At 44.3% G+C, this 18,632-nt stretch overlaps 2 protein-coding genes across 5 annotated transcripts in view; both read left to right on the forward strand.

The window, feature by feature from the left end:
* The window catches only part of TRAP1 (TNF receptor associated protein 1), a 427,467-nt gene that overhangs the window by 280,632 nt on the left and 128,203 nt on the right, over positions 1–18,632 (forward strand). The window lies entirely within an intron of this gene.
* Positions 1–18,632, forward strand: part of CREBBP (CREB binding protein) — a 157,816-nt gene that overhangs the window by 82,527 nt on the left and 56,657 nt on the right. For 2 of the 4 annotated variants that reach the window (XM_050774143.1, XM_050774146.1), the window contains exons 4-11: positions 2,562–2,802; positions 4,093–4,206; positions 13,087–13,329; positions 14,691–14,793; positions 15,118–15,264; positions 17,167–17,284; positions 17,780–17,951; positions 18,305–18,349. In XM_050774143.1, coding sequence (XP_050630100.1) covers positions 2,562–2,802; positions 4,093–4,206; positions 13,087–13,329; positions 14,691–14,793; positions 15,118–15,264; positions 17,167–17,284; positions 17,780–17,951; positions 18,305–18,349 — 1,183 coding nt within the window. The remainder of the gene's footprint in view (positions 1–2,561; positions 2,803–4,092; positions 4,207–13,086; positions 13,330–14,690; positions 14,794–15,117; positions 15,265–17,166; positions 17,285–17,779; positions 17,952–18,304; positions 18,350–18,632) is intronic. The other 2 variants (XM_050774145.1, XM_050774144.1) reach the window with 1 other exon arrangement.

The raw sequence follows: 18,632 nt of genomic DNA on the forward strand, positions 1-18,632 counted from the left end.
TGATGATATCCTTTCCTTTCCATTTTTCTGTATGTTTGAAATTTTCATAAATGTAAAAGAAAGAGACCTAAATGAGGCTCATTTTGTGTTTCTCCCATTCTTCTGTGTCTGCATTCCTGTTGATTTCTGAATGGACCTTCCAATCCACAGGAATAAGCCAGTTGAGCAGTGGACTTAACGCCAGTATTGCATGCTTGCAGGGGCAGTTTAAGGGCTGTTTGCTTACTGAAGCTTTATTTACAATTATAAAAAATAAAGGAGGGGGCCAGGGATTCCAGTTTATGCCCCATAACAAGAACTAGTTCAATGAGTGTAAAGTTGTAGAGTAACATGCTGTTCGTTCCAAGTCGTCCCAGCCACTGTCTGAGACAGTTTAGTGGTATGGGGCAGAACATGGAAAAACACTAAGCAAAACGTGTGTGTTGCAGGGGAGATACGAGGCTCTATTGATTATGGTTCATACATAAGCATTTATATAGAAAAAGGAAGGGGGAAAAAACCTGTCAACACTTTAATAGTGGACTCCAGGATAATGGGATTTTAATTGTTGTTAATTATTTCTGTAGTAGTTCTCTAGCTTTCCAAAATTCCTGCAGTGTATATATATACTTTCATAATCAAGAAAAAATAAACGTAAGGGAAAGAGGCTATTTTCTTTTAGGAGTTGAGCCCTGCATTCGTGGTGTTCTGCTTCTCAGCTAGGATGCTGATTTTGCTTTGGGTCCTTCTCAGAATTGCTTTGCGTCCTTCTGAAACTTCCAAGAATTTTACTACCAAGCCCAGCCACCCAGCTTTTCTACACACTTATTTTCTAGTTCTCATAACGGTAAAACCGAAACAGAACACTCTATAACCTTTTAAAAATGAGCTTTGATTCATTAAAAATTATTTTTATAGTTTCCTCTCTTCGTGAATGTACAGTTTTGATTCATATATATATATATATATTTTTTTTTTTTTTTTTTTTTTTTTTTTTTTTTGAGACGGAGTCTTGCTTTGTCACCCAGGCTGGAGTGCAGTGGCCGGATCTCAGCTCACTGCAAGCTCCGCCTCCCGGGTTTACGCCATTCTCCTGCCTCAGCCTCCCGAGTAGCTGGGACTACAGGCGCCTGCCACCGCGCCCGGCTAGTTTTTTTGTATTTTTAGTAGAGACGGGGTTTCACCGTGTTAGCCAGGATGGTCTCGATCTCCTGACCTCGTGATCCGCCCGCCTCGGCCTCCCAAAGTGCTGGGATTACAGGCTTGAGCCACCGCGCCCGGCGATTCATATATTTTTTAAAAAATCAGAGTGGCATACTTTAGGGGAGGTAATGAGGGTTGTGGAAGCAAGCTGGAAATATCAGAGTACTAGAGAAAATTGGAAATCTTGGAACTGTGGTTGATACTGTTGCACATTAGGAACACTTCTCTTATTGCCTAAGTCTTTTTTATTAAGTTTATCTGAAGAATGCTTATAGTTTATGAAGAATAAGACTCTACGGGTCCCCTTTTCCATTTTCCTTGCTGTTAAACGGTTTGTTTGGTTTGGCTTGTTATTTCAGGCAACTGAAAGCAAACTCTTTCTGTATTTTTAGCAGATCACCAAATCTTTAAAAATTATCAACTGTCTGAGTGGAAATTTTAATGAGAAACAAAGCATAGGACAGGAATGCATTTCCCATTGTACTGGGTGGTTGTATTAAGGCTAAGTGTCATTAGTCTTTAGGAGAGGTAGTGTTCGCTGTGAAATCAAGCTGCAGGCATTGCCCTTCTAGTCATGTGATAATGAAATCCAAAAGGTAGCTCTGATTCTTTCTGCTACATCAGATGTTTGCAGTACATTGCAATTGGTCAGGCCTTGGCAATCTTTTTTTTTTTTGGAAACGGAGTCTCTCTCGCCCAGGCTGGAGTGCAGTGGCGGAGCGATCGCAGCTCACTGGAAGCTCCGCCTCCCAGGTTCACACCATTCTTCTGCCTCAGCCTCTGGAGTAGCTGAGACTACAGGCGCCTGCCACCACACCCGGCTAATTTTTTCTATTTTTTAGTAGAGACGGGGTTTCACTGTGTTAGCCAGGATGGTCTCGATCTCCTGACCTCATGATCCACTCGCCTCGGCCTCCCAAAGTGCTGGGCTTACAGGCGTGAGCCAACGCACTGGCCGGGCCTTGGCAATCTTTTTAATTATGTTGAACCCTATGAAATTGCTGGTGTTTGGCCATTTGGGACATACAGAAGCAGCAGTTTCATATGGTCCAGCTGATATAATACACAGCTTTTCCTGTAGTTGTGTACATCGTAGAGTGAGTTGGGTTTTGGTTGCCACAGTGAAGAGCCAGCCATTGTCTTGCTTGGATGATAATTGTATACAAGTGAACTTGAATCAGCCTTGCTGCTGAGTTGGGTTGATTTCTGTGGTTCTGAATCTTCTTAAAGTCATCAGTGGATTAGAGAACTACACCAGCCTTCTTCTCTCTGTGGTCAGTATTATCCATCAACTTTTGCTTTTGTTTGAGAAATAATTAATGAATATGAGTTGGAACTCTGAGAGGTTAAAGTATTTTTATTATTTTGCTTTATTTTAGTCTCAGATGCAAACATCAGTGGGAATTGTACCCACACAAGGAATTGCAACGGGCCCCACTGCAGATCCTGAAAAACGCAAACTGATACAGCAGCAGCTGGTTCTACTGCTTCATGCTCATAAGTGTCAGAGACGAGAGCAAGCAAACGGAGAGGTTCGGGCCTGCTCGCTCCCACATTGTCGAACCATGAAAAACGTTTTGAATCACATGACGCATTGTCAGGCTGGGAAAGCCTGCCAAGGTAAGTGCTGTTTTTGGAACTCCTAGTGGCAGAGTTCAGGAAGAATTTGTCTTTATTGTTCTTACAGCAGGTCTCTGGTTCATAAGGCTCCGGCAGCCTGAGTACTACCTTCCATTTGGTGTGGCAAAACATATTGCGCTCACGTTCCCCACACAGTGACAGTCAGGTGCTCCAGGAAGTCTTATCTACTGAAGAGAAAGGCGATTTGGTTTTCTGATACTCTGTGAACTTCTGCTGTTTGAAGCTGTGCCCCGTATTTTGTTCTTTTCTTCCTTCCTCTGTCATGGAAGATGTTGGTCACTTCTTGAGCACTGTCTTTGTTGTGAATGTCTAGATCGTGGTTTTCTTTTGGGCAATGAACATAGCACACGCACGTGCAGGCACATGCCCTTTCTGCACCCCAGCATCTGTCTTGGTGGCCTGCGGCCTTGCTCCTCTGTCCTGTGTCTTGAGGCAAGTCCAGATGGCAGTGAAGTTGTCCTGGGTGACTGGCAATGACATGGGGAACTATGCACTGTATCATCCCAGGGGAGGTGGTGAACTAGGCACTTCACGTGCCCTCTGTCTCCCCTTTTACTGCAGACACCTCATTTCTACCAAAGGAAGTGTTTCCTATTAACAGCTGTACTTTCCTTTAATCTTTATTCTCTTTCCTTCTCTTCTTATGCTCATAAACCTTGGGGGAATCTCTCCCTGGTCTCCCTGTCTCCCGTTGTGACATTTGTGAGTCCCCAGAGTAATCCTGTCGTAACAGAAGCAGAGAAGGGTAAGGTTAGACCTTTAGAAGATGAAGCCGGAATAACCAGGGTCAGTTACCCTCTCGAGTACTTGTTCACCAGGTGCCCAGAGTCCCTTTCAGAATCTCTGCAGGCTTCTCATGTGCTTCTCTATCTGTATTTCTTCACTGTAGTGTTTAGGTGGTTTCATCTTGAAACATAATTGAACGTTTTTATTTTAAATAGTTACATCACAGAACTATTACTTGTTCTACCTTTCGTTGCAGTTGTTTGGTATTCTAGGTTGAATAGTTTTTGTTTTGTTTTGTGAGCTGCCCTTAATCACCCATCCTTCATAACATTGCTTCTAGGGGAAGTTTTGTTTGGATTTCTCAACAGTCAACTTACAAACTTTTTGGAAAACAGCCTGTTTGTAAGTTGAGGACTGCCTATACTGTGTTATGGTTACACTTGTTACCATTTTCTTATGGAATCTGGCATTATAATTTAGGTATAATTGAAAGTGTGACGATTTGGATAGAAAAATAACATCTCGTTGTTTTTCTGGTCATAGTTGCCCATTGTGCATCTTCACGACAAATCATCTCTCATTGGAAGAACTGCACACGACATGACTGTCCTGTTTGCCTCCCTTTGAAAAATGCCAGTGACAAGCGAAACCAACAAAGTAAGTGAGCACGGGGGCAGAGAAGCTTGGAGATGAGAATAGAAGTTGTTTCTAAAGAAAATTCAGAGAGTAGGTAGGGAGTGGGCAGGGGTTATGAGCCACGGAGTGCAGGGTGAGGTAGGGCGGACAGTGGCCCAAGGTACAGCCAAGCTCAGAGGGCAGGCAGGCTCTCTGTGTCAGGAACTGCTGTGATGATGTTGGACCCTGACTCATTCACTGCCTCTCCCTCTCCCTGCCCCCTGCATACACGCACTTGAAGCAGCATGGAACAGCAGAGTCACTTTGTTCACTGAGCCAACATGAAGACATGGTATTTCCTGACAGTTACTCCATATGTGAGAATTTAAATTCCATGTCGCTATAATGGCGGTGACGTCTTGGGGAGGGGGAGAGAGGGGGCACTTCTTTTGGAACTGGAAAGCCCTTATCCTGAAGTAAATTTTGAAGGCTCCGTCAGTCAGGCTGGGTCAGTATAAAATCCCACACGAACATTTTTGAAGGTTTCCCTCTGCGTGGATCTATGGTCTCCAGACCTCTTTGTATAACTGACCATTCACTCTGCTTGGCAGTGAGAGCCTCTGCCTAGGGCTGCTGCATCCTGGTCATCCCCGTTGTTTTGCCATTGTCTAGGTTGTCTGTAGCCCTTGGCAAGACTGGTTATGCAGCAGTCCCTGCTGGTTGGGAGGCCTGCCTGGGGCTCTGAGGCTCCCTGCTATTTGTAGGCTTCAGGCAGTAAGAAGGATGAACCTCCCTCCCGTTTTTCAACCCTCTTCCTGTCATTTTAGAGGTAAAACCGTGGTCTTTGGGTGTGTCCTTCAGTTTTGGACAGCTAGGAAGTGCCCTTCAATCTCCTGTCCCCTCTGGCTGGAGGTGCTCCCTTAGCGACCCTTCCAGCACAGCACAGTCTTCCTCATCTTCCTCCATCTCGTCTGTGCCATCTTGCCACCCTCCCCTGTCTTGTGTTTTCTGTGTTCATTCCTCTCATTCTTCTTGATCATCCTTCCTCAAGACCCCGCAGCTGCCTAGAGAATATGTGCTACTTTTCTTTCTGGTTGTTTCCGAGTGGCCCACGTAAAGACAGAAAAAGTGCTTTGTTCCTAAGAGTACTGTGGAGTGGCGTGCCAGTGACAGCCCCCGTGGTTTTCCTTTTACTGAGTCCAGCCCACCTCCCTCTGGCGACAAGGGAGTAGGCAGCAAGCTGACGCTGACCCTGCTTCATGTAAAGCAGGGTGTCCCTGTCACAGAGAAGAGAAATGCCAGGGTAATGGGGCCTGTTATCTGCCTCCCTACAAAAGAACCACAGCGAGTTTCCTTTAAAAACCAGTTTCCTGACCAGGTGCGAGGCGGGCAGATCACCTGAGGTCGGGAGTTCGAGACCAGTCTCTACTAAAAACACAAAATTAGCCAGGCATGGTGGCGCATACCTGTAATTCCAGCTACTGGGGAGGCTGAGGCAGGAGAATCGCTTGAACCTGGGAGGCGGAGGTTGTGGTGAGCCGAGATCTCGCCAGTGCACTCCGGCCTGGGCAACAAGGGCAAAACTCCGTCTCCAAAAAAAAAAAAAAAAAACCACTTACCTAAAAGTCAATTAAATTATTCTTTGATTGACTAAAATTTGAATTAATAAACAATTTCCTTGGACATCTCTTACATAAAGTGACATTCTGGAATCCTGGGTCTTCTAGAACCAGATATTTGGGACAGTTGTTCTAATGGAATAGAGTCTGTTTTTCCTCCCACGTTACTGTAAAACTTTTTTCTTTAGTATATTGTGATGGCTAAATTTCTTGTGTTTTAGGGCACATTTCAGTAATAGGCTCTTTAAGTGCCAAAATATTTGTTGTCAAGTTTGTAGTTATACAATATTCCATGAATAATGAGCTAGAATTTTATTCTTAACTTTTAATTTGAGGGTGTGGCTTTTTGGGGATCTTTTGTTTTTAGTACATACTACCATGACAGTTGTAAACTTTTGTGATTTCTCTTTTTAAGAAACGCTTATGTGGTTTTTGTTTTAAAAGAAAAAAGAAGTGTATGTGGTTTTTTTTTTTTTAACCATCCTTATAACTGCCGGAGTGTTGTGAAAATTGATTGTGCGCCTGCTCTCTCAAGTGGTAAACCACAGGTTTTCTACTAGTCATAATGTAAGATATTACCAGGATGATTTTATAAAGTCACAAGGAAGATTTAGATTAACTTGCTGCAGGGTTTTGGTAGTTTTTTACAAAAGTATGATTGACAGGGTTTCAGCAGTATCCTTTCTGTACATTTTGTTGTTTTTTTCTCTTCTCCCAAAGCAAATTATGCTTATGGTGTGTGAACTCTTGAGTTAAGAACCCAGAGAGGAAAATGTGAATCTGACCCTACTTTGGCTTGAGGTTGGGTTTTGAAGACGATATATATGTTAAAAATAATGTAAGGGTGACCTCCCTCAAAGGACTGAGGTAGAGACAAGTCAGTGCAATCAACATTCTTTTTGAGGAGAATTGGAGTGCACCTGACTACTTTATAGAGGAACGTGAGACTTCGTGGAGCCCAGTGCAAACAAAATAAGGAAGGAAGAACATTTCAGACAGTGGGGACAGTGTCTGCACAGTGCACAGCTTGTGAGGACATGCATTTGACTGGACTGGAGTTCCTGTGCAAACAAGGTGAACCGAAAGGTGGACTGTGGTGAGCTCCTGGAAGCCTCAGGGACTCTGCCAAGACCCACCTGTGCTTGCTCTATGGAGACCGACTTAGGGGCCCCAGGACTCTGCTTTTTAGGCAGTGTTCCCCACAGACCAGCGCTGGTCTTACATGCTGCATCTTCTAACTTCTGTGATTAATGTCTCTACTGAGAGAACCTTCCAGAATCACCTGTGGAGCTAATCTGAGGTTCTTTGAAATGAAGCGCAGACCATTGATTACCTTTTTGGCCTATGTTGAGTTTTGTTTGGTTGATTGGTTTGTTTTGAGACAGAGTCTTGCTCTGTCACCCAGACTGGCTTGTAGTGGCGTAGCCACGTCTCATGGCAGCCTCAACCTCTTGGGCTCAAGCAGTCATTCCACTTCAGCCTCCTGAATACCTGGGACTGCAGGCATCTGCCACCACACCTGGCTAATTTTTGTATTTTTTGTAGAGATGGGGTTTCACCATGTTGCCCAGGCTTGTCTCGAACTCCTGAGCTCAAGTGATCTTCCCACCTCGGCCTCCCAAAAGTCCTGGGATTACAGGCGTGAGCCATTGTGCCTAGCTTCATTTAATTTTTCCTTGAATAAAGATTCTATAATCACTGATCTCGAATTAACCATCCCTTATAACATTTTTCAATTTTTGTTGAATAATTAGGACTTTCCAAGTTATGTACCTATGTCAGTCCTGGCATCTGACCTCCAGTAAATTCAGTGCACAGAGTGGCATAGAGGACTGTGGCATAGAGGACTCGTGACCAACGGATTCCCTTCTTGGGGCTCATGTTGCCTCACTTGTGAAGTTCTGGCTGCTGAAAGTGTAGACCTCAGGCAAGCCATAGAGGCTCTCCCAGGTTGCTTGTAAGCAGTAAAGAAATTGGGGCCCTGTTTCAGACCTCTTATATTAAAACCTGCATTTTTACAAAATTCCCAGGTGATTGGTGTGCGCATTAAAATCCGAGATGCACTGCTCTGGATGCCTTGAAATACCAGGTGTCTGGGCCAGTGCTGGTCAGAGGTTTTGAGTCATTCTCTGAGAGAGACCATGGGTTTTCCAACCCAGAGTGCCCCAGGGACTGTCGAAGCAAGTGCACAGGGTCGGTCCCAGAGCCAGCCTAATGCATGCACTGCCCCAGCTGTGTCAGCCATGGCCCCAGCTGCTGCCAGACATCTCCATGAGTGTAGCACCCACTGCTTCACCTGGCAACATGTTCCATCTGTAGGTGCCTCAGATTGTTTAAAACACCTCCTTTCGGCCGGGCTCAGTGGCTCACACCTGTAATCCTTGCACTTTGGGAGGCTGAGGCAGGCGGATTGCCTGAGCTCAGGTTCAAGACCAGCCTGAGCAACACAGTGAAACCCCGTCTCTACTAAAATACAAATAATCAGCTGGATGTGGCGGCATGTACCTGTAGTCCCAGCTACTCAGTATCCTGAGGCGGGAGGCTGAGGCAGGAGAATCATTTGATGAACCCGGGAGGCAGAGGTTGCAGTGAGCCAAGATCGCACCAGTGCACTGCAGCCTGGGCAACAGAGCAAGACTCTGTCTCAAAAAAACAAACCAAAAAAAACCTCCTTTCATTATATGGCGTCAAGATCTCCCTCCTTTGAACTGCCACTCATCGAATAGCCCATCAGGTGTCCAGTGAGTGTGTGTGGAGCAGGCCCTTTGTTCACTTGAGGGCCCTTTGGAGATTTTCACCTCTTTTGACAGACTGTGGTGGGATGGGGAACAGCAAGGAGCAGAATCTGAAGGTTGTAGAGAGAATAGTGGCCTTGATTGACCCTGACTTAAGTATCAGAGGGTCGTGGGTGATGTGTTACATCTGAACAACTTTGCTCCTTGATAGCAAGGAGAATGTCGCTGCGCCAGTGTCACTTGGCTTCTGAAGAAAGCCTTTTGCTTGAGGGCTTGTGGCCGTGCCTCATGGGAGGCTGAGTCTCCAGCCCCCACACAATGCCCGCAAGGTACAGTGGTGCCACCAGCAACTTTGTAGAGATGTCTGCAGGTCTGGATAAATTCTCTCTCTTTTTTTTTTTTTTTTTTTGAGACAAAGTCTCACTCTGTCACCCAGGCTGGAGTGCAGTGGCGCGATCTCAGCTCACTGCAACCTCCGTCTCCCTAGTTCAAGGGATTCCTGCCTCAGTCTCCCGAGTAGCTGGGATTATAGGCACATGCCACCAGGCCTGGCTACTTTGTGTATTTTTAGTAGAGATGGAGTTTCACCGTGTTGTCCAAGCTGGTCTTGAACTCCTGACCTCAGGTGATTCCCCCACCTCAGCCTCTCAAAGTGATGGGATTACAGGCGTGAGCTACCTGAATAAATTCTAGCATTGCTTGTTTAGTAGAAATCTAAGTGTGTTGGTATCCTCGGGAAACTGGTTCCAGGACCCCGCAGGTATACTGAAACCAGGCGGACTCAAGCCCCGCAGCTGGCCCTCCCCATACACAAGTTTCGCCTTCCACAAGCACTGTGTTTCTGGCCTGCGTTGGGTGGCCCCTCGGCTCACTGTTGTGCTGCTGACGGATCAGCTGTAGCACCTACTGCTCTGCTTCATGGTGTATCTCCCCCTACCCTGACAAAGTTTGGACATTTAATTCGTGTCTGTTTTAACTGAATTTCCAAATGGAGTTCAGTTTTATAAAGAATGATTAGGGGCTTAAGTTGTCTGAGTAACTTGAGTGCTTTGCATCAGCGACATAGACTGTACAGGGAACCTCTTAGTGGAACATTCTTTTTTTCTTTTTTCTTTCCTTTTTTTTTTTTTTTTTTTTTTTTGAGACAGAGTCTCTCTTGCCTAGGCTGGAATGTAGTGGTGCGATCTCAGCTCACTGCAACTTCCACCTCCCAGGTTCAAGCAATTCTCCTGCCTCAGCCTCCCAAGTAGCTGAGATTACAGATGCGCACCACCACATCCAGCTAATTTTTGTATTTTTAATAGAGACAGGGTTTCACCATGTTATTAGCCAGGCTGGTCTCGAACTCTTGACCTCAAGTGATCCAAAGTGTTGGCATTTCATGCGTGAACCACTGCACCTGGCCGCACCTGGCCTCTTAGTGGAGCATTCTTTGTGCGTGAAGAATGGCAGGTAAGTCCAGGAAAGCCTGCTACAAAACTTGGCCTTTTTTTCATAGGCCATAGGCTCCTTCTTGGCTACATCAGAAGGTGGTGAGGCTGAGGGCACTGGGGAGCTTTAAAGAGGGAAACATCCGGGGCAGGAGTATTACCTGATAGGCCCAGAAGAATCCAGCCGGTGTGTTAGTGCACTGCAGGTGTGTTGTGGCTTCCTGAAAGTTAGAGCTTTATGCTCTAGCAAGGAAAAAAGATGTAAAAATGGCCAAATGAGCATACAGCCTTGACATTGGAAGAGGTAAGTGGCAATAATGTGGAAAGGATAAGTAGAGAAACTTCGTTCTTAGGGATGCCAGGTAGATGGAGCAGTGCTATCTGTAGCTCTCCCTGCGTTTGTGTTCAGTTCCAAGGCGCTCCATGGGCTGCAGTGGGAGGGCCCACGGTGTGCTGGCCACTGCACTATACCTCACACATCCCCTGGACACTGCACAGCAGGTTACGTGGCCCATGTGGCAGGTGGTGAAGAGTAAAACCGAGTTTCACGTTAATCCCACCTTTCAGGGATGCACAGGGAACGTGAGATGAGCCTAATTTCCCCTGTCCCAGGGTTCCAAGGTGCAGTTTGGGTGCGTTAGGTGATTATTAGATAATCTTTTGTCCCTCTTAACAGATTCTAGGCTCAGGGAATGCAGAGATTGTGCCCACACCATATCTGGGAGCCTGGCAGAGTGTACTCACTGAGTCTGTCGTGTGAGTGAGTGAATACACGAAGGGTCAGTGTCTAAAGACCAGCAGCGGTACAGGAGGCACTGACTGGGATTTCAGAGAGGGATCGGGAATACCACCATGGAGCACGTGGAGCATCTTGAGGTGGCAGTACGGTTGGTGGTGGCTTGTACATAATGACTCCCCTTTCAGTCAGCCATCACCCCACAGTGAATGCCTGAGCACCCTTACCCTTCAGTATTTGTGTCATTTCATCTAATAGCATTATTTGGACTTCAAATTCAGCCGTGCTTAAATGGCAGAGAGCTTCTCTATTTGTTTGTAATTAATTTCCTTTGCTTCTGAATTTTAGAAATGGTGAGTTGCAAGTGCTTCTCATAGGTATATTTTCTTTTAAAATAAAAATATAATAATGTTTACTTTTAGAAAATGAATGATTTTAACACAAAATGCAGTGACCATGTCAGCAGCTTGCATGGGAGGCCTGTGTGAGTATGAGGCATTGGCTGCCCTGTAAGTGGCTGTGGGCTTAGGAGTAGCATTCACCGTAAGGTGGTGCATTTTAGTTAAGTAGATGGCACTTGGGGAGGTGTCGATAAAAGGGAAATATTGTAGGAAGAAGTCAATAAAGCATTCACTGGGAAATGGAAGGCTACATACTTTGTTTCTTTTAAGTTCCTCTCCACAGTGCATCACCATGTGTGTTAAATATAGTGTAGCCCTGTTCTTACATCGCAAGGTTGTAGAAAAATAAACTATCCTATCACTGGTAACTTTGATTTCTATACCATAGTGCTTCTTAAAAATGTAAGATGTCAGTTTCAGAAGTATGGTGGACACATGTTTAAAGTTTTGGGGAGTAGTAAGTATTAGAATACTTTTAAAGGTATTGTGCATGACTTACTTCAGCTACACACTTGTCATAAAGTGCACCTTGGGAGTTGCTTTTCGTTTATGATAATGAGTGCTTGGTGTGTGTAATTGTGTCTGATGAGTGTTAATGAGTTGATCTGAGTATCCTTATTAGAAAAGTTAATAGTATGGAATGTATAATTACCAGGAATTTTCTTTTCACACATTTTAGTTTAATTAGGTCGCTCTGGGTAAGTATTGGGGTTACTATAGGTGCACTGATGGTTGAATGTGAGAATATTACTGTTACACATAGTGGTTGGAATTTGAAAGAAAGGCTTTGTGATCGTGTTTTATGTATCAAAAAATGATGTGTTATAGTAGCAACACTGTAGGATGCTATTTTTAACATGACTCTAAAATTTGTGGAAGTTAGAAAGGAACTCAAAAATAAGAATAAATAGTATGATGTAGAACTTCTGCCATATGATAAATTTTCACACAACATTTGGGTTGTTGGGACGGATGAGTGGGCAGGCAAACAGGTGGGTAGGTAGGTGGGTAGATGAATTGACTTTGAAATGCCCAAGTTGATGCAAGTTGATGCAAGTTTGGAGTAGTCTCTCCATTACCTTGGAAGCCCTTTGGGATGGAGCTTCTTATGTTGACACCAGTTTTTCCTTTAGTCTCCTGGGGTTAGCTAGCTGAATGGGGCAGCTTCCCTGCCAGCCAGCAGTGGGCCTGGGTAGCAGAATCTGATGTTGGCCATGTGAGGCAGAGCCACCTCCTGAATATCAGAGGTGCTGAGGTGGCCCCGGATAACAAGACCCATGCGGAATTGCGAAGCCTCACTCCAACCTTAATTTCAAACAAATCAGTCAATCAGTCAAGTTCAGTATTTCTTAAACAGCTTCATATAACCAGAGAGCTCAGCATGGTGCTCTGCTGCATAGGAATCCCGTCAGAAGGATGTGTTCATGCTGTCATTGCTTGTGTAAGTTTCAAGGACTTGCAATTATGTGATTTAGAAGAGCACACCATAGATTTATTAATCAAAACTGACCAACGAGGTATCATCTCTGCTCCTTCTCTTAAGCCCTCTGTACCTGTGCAGGTGAGCAGTGAAGGACAGGGTTGGGGTTAACAGCAGGAGGGTGCTCCTCTGTTCATCTCAAGGTGTCTGCTGCCCACCAGAGAATCAGACGTTTCCCTTGTCATACATTTGCCACTCCCTGGAACTGACCTCTTGAGGAGTCTCTAGGTTTTAAAACATACTAATTTTTTTCAGGTGTTATCTGTGAAATTTTATGATCTGTTGCCTGCTAAGATAGAAACTTCACTTTTCTTTCACTTTTTGTTCCTCACTTACTGCTAGGCAGAATACATGAGTCCTTCAGCACAGTTCCTTTCTCCCTAGCCTTGTTTTACTGCTTTATGATATTCATGTGTAGTATTTTGATGAAATGTATTTGCTTCTCAGTAGTTTTTTAAATCATTTGTGGGCTTCTCCCTTTTACTTACCTTTCTCGTTTGTCTGTCTGTTTGTCGTTATAGCCATCCTGGGGTCTCCAGCTAGTGGAATTCAAAACACAATTGGTTCTGTTGGCACAGGGCAACAGAATGCCACTTCTTTAAGTAACCCAAATCCCATAGACCCCAGCTCCATGCAGCGAGCCTATGCTGCTCTCGGACTCCCCTACATGAACCAGCCCCAGACGCAGCTGCAGCCTCAGGTTCCTGGCCAGCAACCAGCACAGCCTCAAACCCACCAGCAGATGAGGACTCTCAACCCCCTGGGTAGGTGAAGAAACTCTCAACTTCATTCTTACTTGTCCAAATATAGCAAAGGGAATGGAGTGATGGAACCCAAGGCAGTTTTCAGTTTGTTTTGTGTTTTTTACTACAGTGGTTGAAATAAAAATCTCCCAGTAAAAAGCTGAAGTGTCTAATGCAAGGAAAATGTTATATGCTTATAAAAAGAGCAGCATTTGCAAATGAAGCAATGTTTTTGTTGCTTGCTGTGCCACTTCTCTCTGGACAGTTTTCATAAAGAATGTGCCATGTGGCTCAGAATGCAGATCTCACAAGTCAGGATGCTGACTGGACCCCTCGTGCTGACTGTTGTCATTTATTTGATGGAGAACTTGCGTTTGCCACTTCCTCACACATCTTGGTTAGGGTCTACCCCACAGTTGGAAGTGACCAGCCTGGACTTCGGCAGGTTAATGACAGGAGCCCTGGAAACTCTTTTCCCAGGCTGCTGGACATGTCAGCATTTCTTTTGTCACCCCAGCCCATTATTTGCCCACCTTTGGTCATTTGCTCACACATACCCATGATTTTTGCCATTTCTGCATATGGTTTCCTTAATATTTTTCTTTAAGTGGACACAGTCCCTTTACATCTAGGCTTAAGCTAAGCAGTGATGTCTGTGAAGTCCAGACTGGCTGGCTGGCTGTGCTAGTTTTGTTCTTTTCCTAATAAAGTATTTTACGGTTAACAATTATTCCTTAAAATATGCCCAGCTAAAGTCATCTTATTTGTTGCTTTTTGGAAAACAACTGCCCCAGTGAATGTCTAATAGTGGCCAGGAGACTGGGTTAGATTCCTGAGACCCAAGTCTTAATCTAACTCCTCTCCTGTTGATGGTATAATTTAGGACAAACTTAACCTTTATTAATCTCGGCCTTCCTTTACTTTAATATGAAGATTGTAGACAAATTGACCTCTGCATTTTTTTCCTGAGCTTAATTTCTATGATTTTATTTTCTGATATTGGGGGTGGAGACACAGAGGTATATGTCAGTGCAGCTGAGTCACTCAGGAGTGATACTAATGAAGCAGAATGAAAGTCAGAGGCTGCATATGGATCATTTATAACTTTTTCACTTAGATACCAGCTAATCTCCATAAACACACCTTACTTTGGTTACAAAGTAGAGTGGGGACGTGTCCACTGATTATTTGTGCACGTTGATTACCATTATTGAAAATATGACACTCGGGGTTCCTGCCTCAGTGCTTATTATAACTGACCAGAATCACTTATTTAAATAATCACCAATTGTTTATGTGATGACATGTTGGTTATCTGTCATCAAAACTTTGAAGTATATATTAAAATTTAAGAGTTGATTGATTTCTTTCTGTCTTTAAAGGAAATAATCCAATGAACATTCCAGCAGGAGGAATAACAACAGATCAGCAGCCCCCAAACTTGATTTCAGAATCAGCTCTTCCGACTTCCTTGGGGGCCACAAAGTAAGACCCTGTTTCAGTTCTGAGTGACAGTCCAACAAGAACGTGGACTGAGAACCACACAAAACTGATTCTTTCTAAATGTGTGGCAGAGAAAATAGTTTAAATGGGGTGGTGAGGGGTGAATGCTGTTTTCCTTTTTTTCTTTAATTGTAAGTGTAGAGCAGATAATAGATTAAACATAGTTTAAGTTTTATTTATATACATTACTTGGCTCTCCTGACTTAAACTTTTAGAAGTCACATGTGGTGGTAGAAGAACCTTATTAGACAAAGTATGTTTGAGTCGCTTCAGTAGATGGATGAAGTGTCCTTATTTCCTCCATAGCCCACTGATGAACGATGGCTCCAACTCTGGTAACATTGGAACCCTCAGCACTATACCAACAGCAGCTCCTCCTTCCAGCACTGGTGTAAGGAAAGGCTGGCACGAACATGTCACTCAGGACCTGCGGAGCCATCTAGTGCATAAACTGTACGTAACAGTTTTACAGTTTCATAGATGTTTGATTTTGTTCCTGTGTTGCCCATTGACTACCGGATGACAGTACCCTAGGATCCTATACAAGTCACGTGCTTATTTAGGGAGCCACTCTCACTGCTGGTAGAACTCTGGCAGCCCTAGGCAGGCCAGAGATTCCCGCACTTCATGTCCTCGGTGAGCGGGGGTGACAAAGAGAGCATTGGTGGCTCTGTACTGCCCAGGGGCACTGACTTACAGCCCCTGTCACGGAGGCAAAGACCCTCAGTGCAGCCTGGCCTTAATGCTGCATGAGGCGGCTGGGGTTAGCTCAAGAACCTCACCTTATTTTGTAGTTCCAGATTCTAGTTGTGGAGACTCCTCAGAATTGGATGAGTTTATAGATGGCATGTCATTATCACCTTACAGTTAGTTAACATAACAAAGTTAAGTTAACTTTTTGGTTTTTTTGAAGACGGAGTCTCGCTCTGTACCCTAGACTGGAGTGCAGGGCGCAATCTTAGCTCACTGCAACCTCTGCCTCTCAGGTTCAAGCGATTCTCCTGCCTCAGCCTCCCGAGTAGCTGGGATTACAAGTGGGTGCTACCACCCCTAGCTAGTTTTTGTATTTTTAGTAGAGACAGGGTTTCACCATGTTGGCCAGGCTGGGCTCAAACTCCTGACCTCAAGTGATCTGCCCACCTTAGCCTCCCAAAGTGCTGGGATTATGAGCCACTGCGCCCGGCCTTTTTTTTTTTTTTTTTTTTTTTTCTTTCTTTCTTTCTTTCTTAGAGACAGAGTCTTGCCATGTTGTCCAGGCTGGTCTCAAACTCCTGGCCTCAAGTAATCCTCTTGCCTCGGCCTCCCAAAGTGCTGGGTGGCATGAGCCACCACACGAAGCCTAACTTTGTTGAGCTAGTTATTTTAAATGAACTAGACTTATATTCCCTGAGTTTTTTCCATTCCTTATTTTGATCAAATTTTTTTAGTAGTAAGTAGTTTAAAAATCAGGGATTTAAAAATCGTGTTATTCTGGAAATGACCCAGCACATACTTGTTAATAGCAAAATATTGATGTGTTTGATGTGTAGATAAGTTGATAAGTCAGGTTTGTCTCCAGGGAGTTACTTCATTCATATATTGATATGCTGGGCAAGAGAGGCTTGGCATTTCTCTCCACAGTGTATTGCCACCAGAGATACATGATCCTGATTTTGTAGTGCTCATTTGACAGCATTGGGAGTAGCTTCAGGCCAGGTGCAGCAGCCCCCACCTGTAATCCCAGTGCTTTGGGAGGCTGAGGCGGGAGGATTGCTTGAGCCCAGGAGTTCAGGCCAGCTGGGGCAACATAACAAACTCCATCTGTACAGAAAATTTAAAAATTAACCAGGCATGGTAGTGTGCACCTGTACCTTCCTTCTTAATTGAGAGGCTGAGGTGGGAAGATCACTTGAGCCCAGGAGTTCAAGGTTGCAGTGAGCTATGATCATGCCACTGTACTCCAGGTTGGGTGACAGAGCGAGACCCCGTGTCTTTTTTTTTTTTTTTTTTTTTTTTTTTTTTTTTGAGATGGAGTCTCGCTCTATCTATTGCCCAGGCTGGAGTGCAATGGCACTCAGCTCACTGCAACATCTGCCTCCCGGGTTCAAGCAATTCTCTTGCCTCAGCCTCCCGAATAGCTGAGATTACAGGCACCCACCACCAGGCCCAGCTAATTTTTGTATTTTTAGTAGAGACAAGATTTCACCATGTTAGCCAGGCTGATCTCAAACTCCTGACCTCAGGTGATTCTCCTGCCTCAGCCTCCCAAAGGGCTGGGATTACAAGCATGAGCCAGCGTGCCTGGCCAAAACCCCATGTCTTTAAAAAAAGAAGAAAGGAAAAAAAAGTAGTTTGATAGATGTGTTATCCTTTCAGCGTCCAAGCCATCTTCCCAACACCTGATCCCGCAGCTCTAAAGGATCGCCGCATGGAAAACCTGGTAGCCTATGCTAAGAAAGTGGAAGGGGACATGTACGAGTCTGCCAACAGCAGGGTAGGTTGCTGCTTATCGTGCTCTGGCCTCTACAGCATCTGTAGTAGACAGCACTGCATTTGTCTGCTTTGTTATCTAGAAATTGTGGAATCTGTGTAGTTGGGAGAAACTCCTCACCTTGAGGCCACTGGCCAAAGAGACTTCCCAGATAAGACACAAATTTCCTGCAGAACTCTCTTGGTTAGTTACATTGGTACATGGAATATATAAATTTACATTATGTCCATGGGATATATTTTTCACAGTAGGTGGTGGGTGTAATATTGCTAGCATCAGTGAATATTCAAAAGTTCATTGGTATGAAGTGGGCCGTGTATTTAGTACCTATTATTTGATATGTCCTATAAAGCTCCTGGTGCATCAAGTATTTATTTGCATACTTACTTTTGCCAGTGTACTCAATGAAGAAGTTCATTAGTTAGAACCTACAACACAGATCATTCAGTTGCTTTTTACAGTTTTAACTGTTTCATATTGAATATTGTTGCTTTTTAGGATGAATATTATCACTTATTAGCAGAGAAAATCTACAAGATACAAAAAGAACTAGAAGAAAAACGGAGGTCGCGTTTACATAAACAAGGCATCTTGGGGAACCAGCCAGCCTTACCAGCCCCGGGGACTCAGCCCCCTGTGATTCCACAGGCACAACCTGTGAGACCTCCAAGTAAGCATTTTATTTCCTTCTGCCATCCCTTAGCCTGTTTCCTTGGTTTTCCTTCGTGTTTGGGGTGTATTTCTAAGAACAGAGAATTAGAATCTCTGATGCGTGCACTGCGGAAACTGTTGATGTGGCAGTGGCCCTGACCACCTGCCTCAGGCCGTGTTGGGACACTGAGTTTCTCTCTTGGGAAGGCCCTTTACAGGGTCCGCTGGCATTGGAACACACGTGCCTTTGGACCTATTGGCTGTTTTCCCTTTTAAGTTTGAAGTCCTAATAAGAAATTTCCTATTCCTGAATCAAGGATTATATTAAATAACTAGGGTGGTTTTGTTTTTGTTTTTGTTTTGCCACCATAGATGGACCTCTTTCCCTGCCAGTGAATCGCATGCAAGTTTCTCAAGGTATTGAACTAATTTGCTGTGAATCATATTTTAGTTTAACATTCAACAGCCATAACTTTCACTGTTTTTTTCCTCTCCCCCTGTGTATTTCTTTCTAGTCCTTTCTTCTTTCCATTCCTTTTTGCTGATGAGCAGAATTGTTCTACAGGTAGTATGGATCTGTTTATAGTATGAAATTTGGAGACTATAGGAAAGATCTTTCAAGAGATAAGAAGCAGTTTTTAGCTATTTATTTTATTTTATTTTTATTTTTTTGAGGTGGAGTCTCGCTCTGTGGCCCAGG

The sequence above is a fragment of the Macaca thibetana genome, chromosome 20, assembly GCF_024542745.1.
Source record: "Macaca thibetana thibetana isolate TM-01 chromosome 20, ASM2454274v1, whole genome shotgun sequence".
NCBI lineage: Eukaryota > Metazoa > Chordata > Mammalia > Primates > Cercopithecidae > Macaca > Macaca thibetana.